The following is a 14,293-nucleotide window of genomic DNA, read 5'->3' as shown; positions in this document are numbered from 1 at the left end:
GCTGCTGCCTGGCTGTAATGTCTCTTTCTCTTTCCTCTCTCTCCCTCTGCAGTTGTTGTCGTTTTTGGAGAAGAAGGGCGTTGATTCGGAGGGGATCCTGCGGGTTCCAGGATCTCAGTCCAGAATCAAGGTACAACATTTGGATCCACACATACAGTCACAAATACTGACACTGCACCACATTATTTCCTCAAAATGGTTTCCTTTTACACTTTTTAATTATCTAATGTCCAAAGCAAATTTATGAAAGGATGTTTTATGACCTAAAGGGGGGCAAATATATCGGAAATGTTAAATGTCAGAAGTGGTTGAACAGAAAACCAAGCAGCTTCTCTCAGTTTAACTATAGATGACATTTAGAAGTCCAATGAGACTTAATCAACAAAGGTTTGTCCAGCTGTTGCTGCCAGATTCACCTTCTCATACTGTAATGAATTCACCCAAAGCACAGTTGACGGTGAATCAATTCAACTGAAGCAGACAGAAGAGGGCGCCATTTAGCAAATTAGAACAAATCACTGGGACAATTACGTACCTCTGGCAGATTATACATTAGACAGAAAAGATAATGAGAGAGAATTGATCATTTTGATATTTTATTTTTAAATCTGTATGGTTATATAATTGGACCAAAATAAGACATACAAATAGTCATATTCTACCACCCTCAGCATATTTCTATACTCAAAATCCGGCCTAAACCATTGAAGTATTTCCATAAAAGGCTGAAAAAAGGAATCAGAAACTGAAGATGATATTTCTTATAAACACTTTCATACATGCAAGGCACAAATAGAGACTGATAATGGTGTCAGTTAATTAGCTGTGACCTCATGCTCCGTTTGTAACATCCACAGCCATGAAGAGTTCATTTGATACTAGCTGCCATGTCGGCTCTGTGAGTGAAGAGCTCTTCTTATCACTATAATTCAAAACGAATGTCACTGAAAATGCAACATTTACAAAAGCTACTATTTACCATTTGCTTGAAAACCTTGGTCCATTCAGAAGTTGCATTTTTTTTAAAGTTTACATGAAGGCCTCGCAAAGGAGTCGCAAATCCTTTAAAACAAGCAAATGTTTTCAACAAACAAGTCAAACAAAAAATGGTTTCTGTGTTGATAATTAGGGAAACTTAATCTGATTACAATAAAGTAATTGAAAAGCGTTGAACAAAGTCACTGATAATAAATTCACTGATATGTATGGTAATGTCTGTAACTCTGCACTGACTCTCTGTGTTGTTGCGTTCTGAAAGCCTCTCGTTGTTTTCTACCTGCAGATGCTGCAGCAGAACTTGGAGACAAACTTCTACTCGGGGCAGGTCAGCTGGGACGACGTGAGTCCCAACGACGCCGCCGCGCTGCTCAAGAAGTTCATCCGGGAACTGCCCGCCCCGCTGCTCACCCCCGAGTACCTCAACACCTTCAGTGCCGTCAGAGGTCAGTGTGCAACAGTTGGAGTCTCGTCAGATTTATATACAGTGTAAGCTTTGAAAAGAGAGTGTCGTGTCACACTAACACACCCATACTATTTTTGTCCATTTGGGTGAGGCTGTTACAATTGCGAGACGTCTGTTGTTTGTATTAAAAGTATGTTTGTGTATTATTTTTTAAGTTTCACTGAAATGGAAAGAGGTACACTTACATACCTTTAATTCACTTTATTAGTTAGATGAAATAAGATACTGATTAATGGGGCTCCAGTTACTCAATGTTTTATATAAAAAACAAGTCTGAATTTAGCCATGCTAATTAAGCCATGCTTAATACAGCTGTGTCTGCCCTGCAATTATTTTTGTAGCCAACTATTGTGACATTTAACTTTTACTATACTTAGAGTGTAAAGTAAATAAAGAACGTCTATAACAATAATGACAAGCCCTGTTATAGATCCTAAATTCCATCAGTAAGCAGAAGGGTGTGTATCTGACTGTAATGTGCATGTGTTTACTTTTCTGGCAAGTTGCATTTACTGTACAAGTCAGTCATACCTCTTTTCTTTTTTTTCTCCAAGAGAGCTCCGCACAGTTCACATTATATTTAACTCTGTAGCTTCTTCAGCCCAATGCTTTACCCTTCCTGCTTCTGAAACCAACATTAAGATCAACAGACTGATAGCCTTTGAAGAGGCGTCCCCGCACTGTGACAAAGCAGCTGTAAAAGATGTGCTATTTTCACAATAGTCTCACCTTAATATAAAAATGGACTCATATTAATATGATCTGATTGATGACCCAGTGTTGTTTAGTTTGTGAGGAGAATCAGCACAAAGTGATAAATGACTTTTGACCACAGAGACATAAGCTAACAAACCTAATGGCCACCTTTCACAATGTCATTAATCTAAAGATATCCCATTACTCTTACACACACAGAGGAAATGAGGTGTGTGTGTGTGTGTGTGTGTGTGTGTGTGTGTGTGTGTGTGTGTGTGTGTGTGTGTGTGTGTGTGTGTGTGTGTGTGTGTGTGTGTGTGTGTGTGTGTGTGTGTGTGTGTGTGTGTGTGTGTGTGTGTGTGTGTGTGTGTGTGTGTGTGTGTGTGTGTGTGTGTGTGTGTGTGTGTGTGTGTGTGTGTGTGTGTGTGTGTGTGTGTGTGTGTGTGTGTGTGTGTGTGTGTGAGAAACCCGTCTTACCTTTGCTCCCTCCTCCTACAGACATCACAGAGCTTAGGCAGAAACTCCACATGTTGAACCTGCTCATCCTGCTGCTGCCTGAGCCCAACAGGAACACACTAAAGGTACACACACACACACACACACACACACACACACACACACACACACACACACCCAGAACTAACATTTTAGTGAGTATTTCTACAGTGTGGTATTGCTACTTTTTTACTTGAGTAAAGTACTTCCTCCACTATGCAAATACTTGATCTAAAGGCAAAATACAGGTTAAAAATAACAATTAATTAAAGAAAGATTTCCAAGTGTTAGAAACTTCACACAGGCATTTTTACGGAATCTATAAATGACCCCAAAAGAGCAAAATTCAAAGTAACATCATGTATTCTTCACAATCACTTTTCCTAGCTGAAATTCATCTGAATGTAGCCCCTTCTTTATGAAACCCGACAGGACCAAAGTCCCGTTTTGATAATGCATTACCACATCCACAGTTTAATCCACATTTGAAACCCTCCGCTCTGTTATGTAATGGATTGCATTAACCATGACTCACTTTCACCGACACAAGTGAGCAGTCAGCTCTGCTTATAGCATCCAGGAGCTTTAAACCCACCTGAACTAATTACTTTGACTCCAGTGGAGGCAGCTGAAACTAACTGTGCATTAACATACTTCTTAGTAGAGGAGATACAGATTATTCATTCAATGTGACAGCTCGCTTCACTCCATGTTGTGCCTCAGTGTAGGTTGCCTTTTCAAGATTTACACAATGGGCCTCATGCAGCTTTTCTTAACATTTCTCTTAATTTTCTGTTGTTAAGACATGTGCTGAATGAATTTAACCTAAATTGGAAGTCTGTGGCTAAATGTTTTATTATTAGCATAGGTAACGCCCTAGAAAGACTTTATAAAAGCAGTTGTTGTGCCGTGTGCAAACTGTCTGGCATATGCCTACATTTGAGAATTGTCATATGTTGTAATATGATTTTCGTGATGAGTGTCAGTAATAAATACTAAAATAAGAAACCATAACAAAAAGTTTAGAATTTAATTTTCTGTGGAGAATGAGTGAGTGTAGTTCAACATCCAGGTTAAACATTTGATTTCACAACCTGTCTCTGTCCGTGTGTCCCTCAGGCCCTCCTGGAGTTCCTTAGCAAGGTGGTCTCCAGGGAGAGGAAGAACCGGATGAACCTCTGGGCTGTAGCCACCATCATGGCTCCCAACCTCTTCCTCCACAAGGCCGTCCCCAGCAGGCTGACGGAGGGCGCGGAGAAAGGACACGCAGAGAAGGCCGCTGACGTCATGAGGCTCCTCATCCGCTACCAGGACCTGCTCTGGACGGTAGGGCCGCACACATGTTCAACCTTAAACTGTGGAAGAATTCGATAAAAGAGGGGATTTATTTATTCAGTGTGTACTTATGCTCATAACCACATTTTCTGTGAAGTTAGGACGGTTTCTTAGTTAATAAAGGTCCAAGATTCTTCACACAAACTTGCCATTTCATAGCCCTGTTGTCTGGCAATTTGGAAATGAAATTTCAGCTAAAGCTGTAATTAAATGTAACTTGGTTCATTATTAGGGTTCTCACAGCCCAGGTGTTCTACAACGCTTTTTATTATTGATTATTTCAATAGCCTCCATACACTCCCAACCTACCTCGTATTTACCTTTTTTATTTACTTATCTGTCTTTACTTTTTATTTTATTTATTTATTATGTATACACTGTTTTCTCTTTTAACAGGGAATCAATGTGCTTTTTGATTAAACTTGTGTCTCTCTGGGTTTTCAAGGTAGGGGTTTTAGGTGGCGATGGTTAGTTAGTTTCATGAATAGTTCCATCAGTAATGGAAGTAAGATCATTGTCTCAATTGTGCCCTCTATGATTGTTCTTCAATAAAGAAACATTGATTTAAAAAAAAAAGGCAAAGAGAGCCCATAAAAATAATATTGCGTCATGTTCCCCTTTCTCTTCAGATTCCTAACTTCCTCATGAGCCAGGTGCGTAAGCTGAATGAAAACAGTAACCGGCGTTACCAGTTCTACGATCGCCGCATCAAGAACCTTCTGAGGAAGATCCACACAGACAGCCGAGACAAAACGGATAAGAACACGGCAGAGGTGAGCGGCTTCATTCTGTCAGTCAAATGTAACATGGTGTTCGGTGTTTAGATGCTACTACTTTTTTTTCAAAGCAGGGCTCAACGCTAACTTTTAAAAATGGTTGCCAGGCTGGCAACCAGGCATCAGCTTTTGGTTGCCAACACTGAAAATACGGTTGCCATTTTTAGTCACCTTATATTTTAAATAATGAAGATACTATACAATACATCAACTTAATAATGAACATGTGACACAAAAGAATGTTCAAATGCTTTACAATAAGTAATTAACACAATTATTTGAAACTAAAGTGGTAGTAAACTTGTCCACCCTCAATTGCTGGTATACAAAACACCAGTAGTGCAGCTGTTGTTCTTCACAGATCCCTCACAAATGAATTGAGCAAGTCACTAGTTTCTTGGTCATCCGTATCCCCACCATAGATCCACTGGCCCTTCAGCATTGAAGTCTTGGATTGGCCAGACTAATACATTTCTAATGTTAAATAAATGAAAACCATTCACAGATAAGAATTAGATTAGATTAATTATTAATGCTGTAAATTACCTTTAATATGTCTAACTATATTTAAAATGTGTTACCTTTTTATATAACTGATTATATTTGTATGACAATATTTTTCTATGGTAAAGTTTCGTTTTGCAGTTTTATTTTGGTAGTAATAAGATCGGGACTCTTATTTTGAAGGAACTTTTACCAGAAGTGAATAGACAACCTTCCTCTTTGTTTTTCGTTCGGTTTCATCTTGTGCTTTATCAGTCGAACACTGTGAACATTCGTTTGAGATGTTGACGGGTTGGCCGAACTTTTTACCCCACAGTCAAACAACTTAATTTGCTTCGCCATTTTTTGTAAAACAAACACACGGCGCACCGCGCACGTGAGTAAACATGCATCGCTTTCTGGCTCCGTAATCACACCAATGCACGTGCAACTTAAGTATCAGGTTCCGACTGGTCACAACAAAAAATAAATATCACTCGTCTTAATACAACAAATATTTAACATTTATCTATTTTGGGGTGCACATTTAGCTGTTGCTGTCCTTATTTCTTTATATTAAAAACTGGTTGCGACTGATGGCAACCAAAGGGCAATAAGTGGCTGACATTTTTTCCGAATGGTTGCCAATGGCAACCTGGCAACCGTTACTGTCAAGCCCTGCAAAGATTCAAGGGATTTACGGTCGTATGCACAAAGCTACAGTGTAGAAATGGCAATGAAAATCTTCTGACCTGAGCTCCTCCAGCAATATATCATATAACATAACATATATCATAAAATACAAAAATACAAAATAAAAAGTAGTTAAAAAAGTCTATATACATGTTAATAGAATGTGATATGTACAAGAACAGAATGCGAAATTAAATAATGTAAATTAAGACAAAATTAAATTCGGATTATTGCGGTGATAACTATTTATATAAATTAGCAGATTGCAAGATGAATATATATATATACTTACTATACAACGAATAATATGTATTAACTGCTGTTTCCCTTTACAGCTGTGTCGTACGGTGAAGATCCAGCTCGGGGATCTGGTGAGCGGCACCTTGGAGTATCAACTCAACATCAACTCTCGAGCCTCAGACTTGCTCACACAGTTTCAGCGCCAATCCCTCCGCAGCCCTGACAACGGGAAGGGCAAAATGAGAAGGTACGATTCTGCCCGTTTAAATGAATACATGCTGATGATGTCACGTAGTGTGCACTGCAGTTGAGTTTAAGAGTTTTGTGGTAGTCTGTTGTCACCTGACGTATATTTCCTTTTAGAAAGCTATGTCCTTCATGAATAGATGGATGTTACACATGTTTTTTCTCAACAGAAACGGCTCTGTGGCGTATCCGGACTGCGCCCTGTTCGAAGTGGGAGGGAACATTGGTGAGTTGGACGTGGCTCCAGTGTTTCTGCATTTGCATGTCTTTCTGCTCGTTTAACTGATGAGGGTAGCAAGGTCTTACTTAATAAAGTGTGCAAACGGCAAAGAGACACGAGCAGTGCATCTGTAGTTATCAGAGCAGACAAATGCTCATTGCACACATGTGTTTATGCAGATCAGTTTCGTGACATGAAACTTCTGAATTCAAACATTCGTATCTGTGGTTATTGGCTTACTGTTTAAATCAAACGCCAGTCTTGAATTGATAAAAGTGTTGAAAAATGTAACAATTTATTGAATAGTTGTAAAAGAAATTTGAATAATAATTCCAAGAATCTCTCAGGATGGGTATCAAACAAACTTTAAATGTCCATTTGTACCCTATTCGATGAATTGAGACAATATTCTGCAGATTTATCGATGATGAAAATAATCTTTAATTGTAGCCGTTTTCATAAGTAAAATCAACCTTATTTTATATATATTTTAACATTCAAACAACGAGGGCTTCTACTCATGTGTGTGTGTGTTTCTGCAGGTGAGCACTGCCTGGATCCCGACACACACCTTCTGGATCTGTTCAACAGTAACTCAGGAGGAGAGTGGGTTATCAAGCTAAAGCCCAACGCAGGCCGAGGGCTGTGAAGGACGGACAGATCGGGCAACAGCTCGCCAAATCAAAGGACACAGGCATAGCCTAAAACAAATTCACGCAGCCCTCTCCTCTTGTCATTTTCATCCTGGGAGCAACAAGAGAAAGCAGACAGATGGAGGACGCAGGAACAGAGAGATGGAGAATCTGCCAGGAGCAGAAAGAACTGTCTATGAACACACTTTGCTCTCTTTCTCTCCCCCTCCGCTTTTCTCTATCTCTCCATTTTCCTCCTCTTTTCCTCGCTTCGCTCCATCACTCCTCTCCTGCGTTACCACGGCGCTGCGAGCAGAAAGCGGTTGATGTGACTCATTACTTCCGACAGAGAACCTGCTGCATAGAAAAGAGAGGAGGGCAGTTTGGTTCGCCATCTTTTCTCTCAAGCAATCATCCCCAACCACGAGGGGCAGATGGGGGTGCAGAGCTCCACGAGGCCCCCCCCCCCCCCACACCTCTCAGGCCAGACTGACACATCGTGTTTTAGAAACCTGGGTTTTTATTCATCAGTGTTTGGAATAAGCTGAAACAGGATTCAGGTGTTTAACAACCATATTCTTTGGTATAATGGTGTCTATAATCTTGCCACTTGACAGTATGTTTTCAAAAATAATTATACAGGAGAAAACAACATTTATTGTGAGATTCATTCTAGACTCAAACTCTTTTCTCTTAGCCCTCCTTCAGAAACCAGGTTTCTTGTTTACTTGGCGATAGAGAAATTAGATGAATGGAAAAATCTGACTGTAACATGGTCAATTGATTGATGTCATTCCGAATATAGGTCTCCGATGTGATAAGTAAACACAATGACTGTAGTAGATATCTGCTTAATGTAGGATATGGACAAAAGACAGGTATCATGTTCTGCATTTTCAATTATATACTGATGATTAAAATCCAGCAACACGAGAAAATCTATTGAAAACTGATGATGATGGAACAGAAGCTAACCTGGAAACGGAGCGGGACTTCAGCTCTTTGTAAGAAAACAGTTACCAACACCTTCAACGTCTCCGCTGACCGCGTTCAGGCCGGACACTTTGTCTCAAAGTAAACAAAGACGGAGGATTGCTCTGTTCTACATCTGTGCCATTCAAAGAGACTACGATGAACTGACATCTTCTTATCTGTGAAACCTGCCATCTCCTAGGCCTTATGAACAAAATCCATGGACTTCCAAGGCCCCCCTGACCTGTAAGGAACAATGCTCAAAGAGACGTTTCCTTTTTTTTATATACCAAGGGATTTGGTGTCACGACCTCAAGGACACCTCTAAAGGGAGAAAAGGACCCACAGTGAAGCTGGTCTTCAGTTTAAACACATGAATGGAGCCAAAAGTGCTGAAGTGACTCTTTGGGGGTAAACTGGGATTATTCTTGTTATTTATATGAATGTAATGCCATTGTTGCTTCTGTATTTGATGAGTATTCTGTAGGCTAGAGAGGCTGTAGGAAGTTGCTGCACTCAGTGTAACAGTATGTTGTGTGAAGTGACCCATACTCAGTGTGGGAATGTGCAGTGTTCTTGTACATATTTCTCGAAGCTGAGATGTGTTTTTGTATGGATCTCTTTACATCCTAGACAGTATTGTATGATTAATGTCATTTGTAAATATCCATTCATACACCGCTGTGAAGAAGTACTGAAATCTCTGTCTTTATCGTGGAGCAAATGAACGTGTTTTACATTTTTAGCGCCGATCGTCAGATGTGAATCATTTACTCCTCGCAGTCGGAGCCATGTTGAAGCTCGGCAGCCATTTTGTGGGAAGTGCCTCGCACTCTCTGCTCAATAAATGGCGTAATGACAGCGGGCCCTGCACCAACATCTATCAACACCCTCTGCTCCATCTCTGTCACCTCCCAATAATGGCCCATAATGGCGGTGCGGTGCATGCATCAGAAACATGCCGAGGAATCACATTTCTTTGATAGAGGAGGGGGTAATAAATGGCTGTTATAAATTATGTGCTGCCCCCCTGGACTTGGGGGGGGGGGGGGGGGGGGGGTGTGTGTGTGTGTGTGTGTGTGTGTGTGTGTGTGTGTGTGTGTGTGTGTGTGTGTGTGTGTGTGTGTGTGTGTGTGTGTGTGTGTGTGTGTGTGTGTGTGTGTGTGTGTGTGTGTGTGTGTGTGTGTGTGTGTGTGTGTGTGTGTGTGTGTGTGTGTGTGTGTGTGTGTGTGTGTGTGTGTGTGTGTGAGATGAGCTTCATTACACAAGTCCAATTGGCCGGTCCCAGCACAGTTCAGTGCCTCGGCACAAAGCGAGCTGATGGAACTGCCTTCTGCTGACAATCAGGAGAACTAGGTCACCTCTGAGGCAGAATCCCAGAGGGCGAGGGCCCCCAGGAGCCAGGCACAAGGGCACCTATTGTGTAAACACACATGACAACACACAGCATGATGTGGAGTCACCAAAAACAGGGGGCACGAGGTCACACACTGCACCGATTCTCTGTTGTGTTTGTATATACTGTATGTGGATGTGTTTGTGTGAGAGAATGAAGAGGCTTCCTTTGGGGCAGATATCTCTGAAACAGTGTTATCTATCTGATCACCCATGGAGACTAAATGATGGACAGTTACAGGAACATCTGTGGACCTCTCCTCATCTTCATCATGGTGAAGATTTTAGACGTCAGGCAGCAGACGGCAGAATGTATATTTATGCCCTTTACACAAGTCATTGTTTTTACTACTTCTGTGAAAATAGTCTTTGCTGTAGAAAGAAACACTTTTGAAAAATGTTTTGTCAATAAATGTGAATCTAATGTTGTGCTTAAGATGATTTATTTTTCCAATATGGAGTAATGGGTGTGGTAGAAAGATGGTATCAACTGAAAGCATCATTCATCATTCCTGTGAATACAGCGGCATGACACAGAGCAGCAAACATACATATGTGGAAACAGAAAACCTGTAGTGAGGTATTGGTTTCTCTTCTGCTGTAATCAATGGAGAGATTAACCTTGTAATGTGTGCGGGTGAAGAGGCCAGCGCTGCTCAGTTCCTTGACTAATCATCACCTCCACTCCTGGAAAAACCTTTCGCAACTAACCGCCTCATCAGCTTTGATTATCCAAGGTCCCAGTGTGACCAAATGGCCGCCTGAAAGACAAAAGGGAGAAAACTGATAGCTTTCATTGTTTTATATTTCACAGAATTGGATATTGGAGCCATGGATTTTTACAACATATAACATTTTAGGAATATTTAGTGGTTGTGAACTGTGTGAGTCTTTGAGTGTTGTTAGTTATTTGAAAATAGATGATTCTTTGTTTTTCATTTCACAAAATTAGATTCTGAAGATACAAATGTTATATATTTCTTGAATTCACCATGTAAGAAACTGATTATGTTTAAATCCAAAAATGAGTTATGAAAAATAAGGTTTAATTTTGAATTTGATGATTACAATATGCTAGCATGATTGATTCAGTATCTTCTGACAAAACAAATAATGATCTGCATTTACCAAATTGTGTAGAATTTTACAAAAAATCATTTTAATAGTTAATCACATTCTCCTTCAATCACAGCCCCCAAGACTTTCTCCCAAACATGAATCCCACCTCTCATCAAAACACAGCTGTTGTGTTTTTTTGAGTGAACACTGTGTGTAGTTGTTCAGCCTCATTCACTCAGTTCTGACAATAAAAAAGATCCCTAAGCAAACTAAACTGCAGCCCCAGACTGAGCAGCCCCAGACTGAGCAGCAGCAGACGCGGCCCCTCGGCCTGCTGCAGATCTAAATTACTGTAATCAGAGGATGAAAAGCAATCAGCAGCCTTGTATGAGCTGCTGGCAGAACGCCTGACCCCGGCTCTCTCCACCAATCAGACCTCTGCGTCCCATTCACAACTAATCATGCCGTGCACTCACCGCCTCCCTCACAGTTGATGGAGGAAGCGCTCTCCTCCAGCTTTTGTCTTTTTCTGCCGCTGACCGGAGACGACCAGATTGATGAGGGATGACGTTGCGAGCTGAAGCTTTTTCCGGTGCTTACATTTTAGAGAGGCTCCACCACTCATGAGACAGTGTTCACAAAAGTTCTGCTTTCAGATTTAGACTCTAATCTCTGCTGCTAATGACGGGGTTCAAGTAAGGAAACAGAAAGAAGAAGAAAAACATTTGGTAGATTTACACTGAGGTCATCATTGATGGGTATAATGAATAATGAGTGATTGGAGAGTTTGCACTATAAGTAAAACCCCCCAGGCTTGGTTTCAACCAGATGTACTGTGTACCCTAAAGGCATCTACTCTGAGTATTGTTCCTGGAAGACTACTCGATGTAAAGAAATAGCTACATCACCTTTTATACCTGAGCAAGCCTACTTTAAATTAGAAGAAAGAGCAGAACGGAACACCATTTTTTTTAACATTCAAATGTGGTGTTCATAGCACTCTAAGGCTGACTGAGGAAAAATACATGTTGACCCTTTAAGCTTACGTGCTTTTTTTAGTATGGGGTAGCAGCTTTGACTTAATTATGTGGCTGAATTGCAATTTTATTCGTACCTGAAAAAAGGACATCAGTTAAGAGGCCTTGACAGAGGCAGGTTAAGTATTTAAAGCATGTTTAGAGAATGATGCCTGAAAGTCCCCCTATATGTCAAAATGTGATTGGCATATTTGTACTTTATGTATAAGGTTGAGCTGTAAGTCTGAAACACAAGATTGTTTTGTTTTTTAAAGGGGACTTAGAAAAAGGATCCCTGGAGATGTTCTCACTAGTCTCTCAGGGCTTCCATAATATTGACATCTTCTGGATTTTTTGGAGAAAGAAATGTGTAGTTCACTGAACAAATTGAAGCAAAATTATTATTATGTCAACTGATTGCACATAATTGCATTACATTGGTTGAAAGAAATAATATTAAGTTGAATGGAACATTAATTGTATTGCTTTCAATCTGTGGACGTAATACATTCAATTGTACCACTTTACAATAAGATTATACCTTATAAAGGATTCATAAAAGGTTTATAATTAGTTTATGAATTAGGTTGTAAACACTTTATTAATCATTAACAACATTTATAAACCAGTTCTAACATAGTTTTCATATCAACAGGCTCACTATTTGGCACGATGACTAAGCCTTATATTGGCTACTTAGCGAGAATCAACTCAGTGAGAAACAGATACCAAAGATGCTGGCTGATGAGTAAGACGAAGTAAGCTAGGTAGCCAATATAAGGCTTAGCAGTACAGATAAATGTGGGCTCACTATTTGGCAAGCAACCGGTCACAGTTGCCCTATTTATCTCATGTCTTATAAAAGCTTATTCATGATTCATAAATTATTCACAATCTAATTAATAAATTAATTACAAACTATTCATAAACCCTTTATAAGGGTAGTCTTATTGTAAAGTGGTACCCATTCAATTAAATTCAACGTTTAATTAACGTTGACTTTAATTTTCAGTGTATATTTTCAGTGTATATTTCAGTTTTTATGTCTCTGTGGATAAACTGTAAGGTTAGATTATATTCAAAGCATTTTCTATCCACACAACATGCCTGGATGGGATCTTTAAATCACTGAAAATGTGTGAACTGGACATGTGAAGGACGGGGGTCCCTGGGGAAAACAACTGTCCAACTTTTGTGAATAACAGACGATGAGACATTAGTCAAATGGGGGTTGGAGGGAGAGCTTATCTGCAGGGACGAGGAAGCCTCTGTCTTTGTGACAGGCCTCACCCCCCTCCCATCCCCTCTTATCTAGACTCTCCCTTTCTTACCCTCTGCCTCCCCCTCACTATTCCCCCCCTCTGCCCCGCCGCCAGGGATCCCAGCGTTTATCTCCACCATCCAGCCCTGGTGTCTCCTAGCAACGGCGCACAGATCATTTAACTGCCCCTGCATGTTCTGTTTTATCCAGCCAGTTACAAAACAATATGCCAACTGCCTTTATTCACATTTTCTGTGCTTTTACGACCCTCTGAGCCTGGTGGTTTATGTTTTGTGTGTGTGTGTGTGTGTGTGTGTGTGTGTGTGTGTGTGTGTGTGTGCGTGCGTGTGCGCGCGCGTGTGTGTGTGTGTGTGTGTGTGTGTGTGTGTGTAGTACTTGTGTCTCTGGATTGAAGCACTCACAACATATCAGTGCCACACTTGAGGCAGACAGACAGGCAGGAGAGGCTGTGTTGTCAGGACGCATCACTCCGGGATCCAGCAGGTGCACAAGACACACACACACACACACACACACACACACACACACACACACACACACACACACACACACACACACACACACACACACACACACACGGATGGGGAGACAGAACTTGGCCCTCTGTCTGAAAGGCCCTCACAGAATCAATTAGCATTTAAATTAATGAAGCGCGTAATGAAGAGAGCGCTATCTCTCGCGCAGAAAGCCGACAGACAGGCGGAGAGCTGATTGTGGATCAGCATCAGGAAGACACCCTGAAAGGAACATCAAAGATATTCAAACAGCCACTTCGTCCCTTTTATTTTTGAAGTAAAAGTGCCAAATTAAAAACAGAGCTGCTTTAAATAAAACCACAATATCAATCTGCTGTTAATATAATCACATTTCCATATAAAAAGTGCCATAAATAATGCCCGTAATTAAAGATAAAATGATTGCATGGAAAAGGATGTCTTTATCTTTCAATATCCATCAGTGCAAATAAGCCTAAAGGAGGCTGCGTCCGGCGCCGATAACCCAACTGGTTCACTCAGATCTCAGCTCCTTTCAGCCATTTACAATGACTTTCTCAATTTAGAAGAGAACATATTTCATTTTAACTACAGATTAATATTGAGACCAGTATGGAGGCCTGAACCAGACAATTAAAAAAACATCCAGTGAAAGATAATCAAACAAATACGTTATAATAATAGCCAGTCTACCCACAAGTTAAAGCTAGAGTTAGTTATGATGAAAGCTGGTAAGACATTTATTCAGCATTGCTTGCATTTACACTTATTGATCATGTGCATACAAATAGGAGTAG

At 40.5% G+C, this 14,293-nt stretch overlaps 1 protein-coding gene across 5 annotated transcripts in view; it reads left to right on the top strand.

Moving 5' to 3' along the window:
- Nucleotides 1–10,069, top strand: part of arhgap40 (Rho GTPase activating protein 40) — a 28,953-nt gene extending 18,884 nt beyond the window's left edge. For all 5 annotated transcript variants that reach the window (XM_079684844.1, XM_079684845.1, XM_079684847.1 and 2 more), the window contains exons 8-15: nt 53–130; nt 1,283–1,442; nt 2,657–2,739; nt 3,773–3,979; nt 4,618–4,761; nt 6,276–6,427; nt 6,597–6,652; nt 7,189–10,069. In XM_079684844.1, the coding sequence (XP_079540970.1) occupies nt 53–130; nt 1,283–1,442; nt 2,657–2,739; nt 3,773–3,979; nt 4,618–4,761; nt 6,276–6,427; nt 6,597–6,652; nt 7,189–7,295 (987 nt within the window). In that variant the 3' untranslated portion in view covers nt 7,296–10,069. The remainder of the gene's footprint in view (nt 1–52; nt 131–1,282; nt 1,443–2,656; nt 2,740–3,772; nt 3,980–4,617; nt 4,762–6,275; nt 6,428–6,596; nt 6,653–7,188) is intronic.
- Nucleotides 10,070–14,293: the final 4,224 nt, after the last annotated feature.

This window comes from Notothenia rossii (genome assembly GCF_949606895.1).
Source record: "Notothenia rossii genome assembly, chromosome: 5".
NCBI lineage: Eukaryota > Metazoa > Chordata > Actinopteri > Perciformes > Nototheniidae > Notothenia > Notothenia rossii.
The sequence above is the reverse complement of the archived record's forward strand: the minus strand, read 5'-3'. Positions and strand labels throughout refer to the sequence as shown.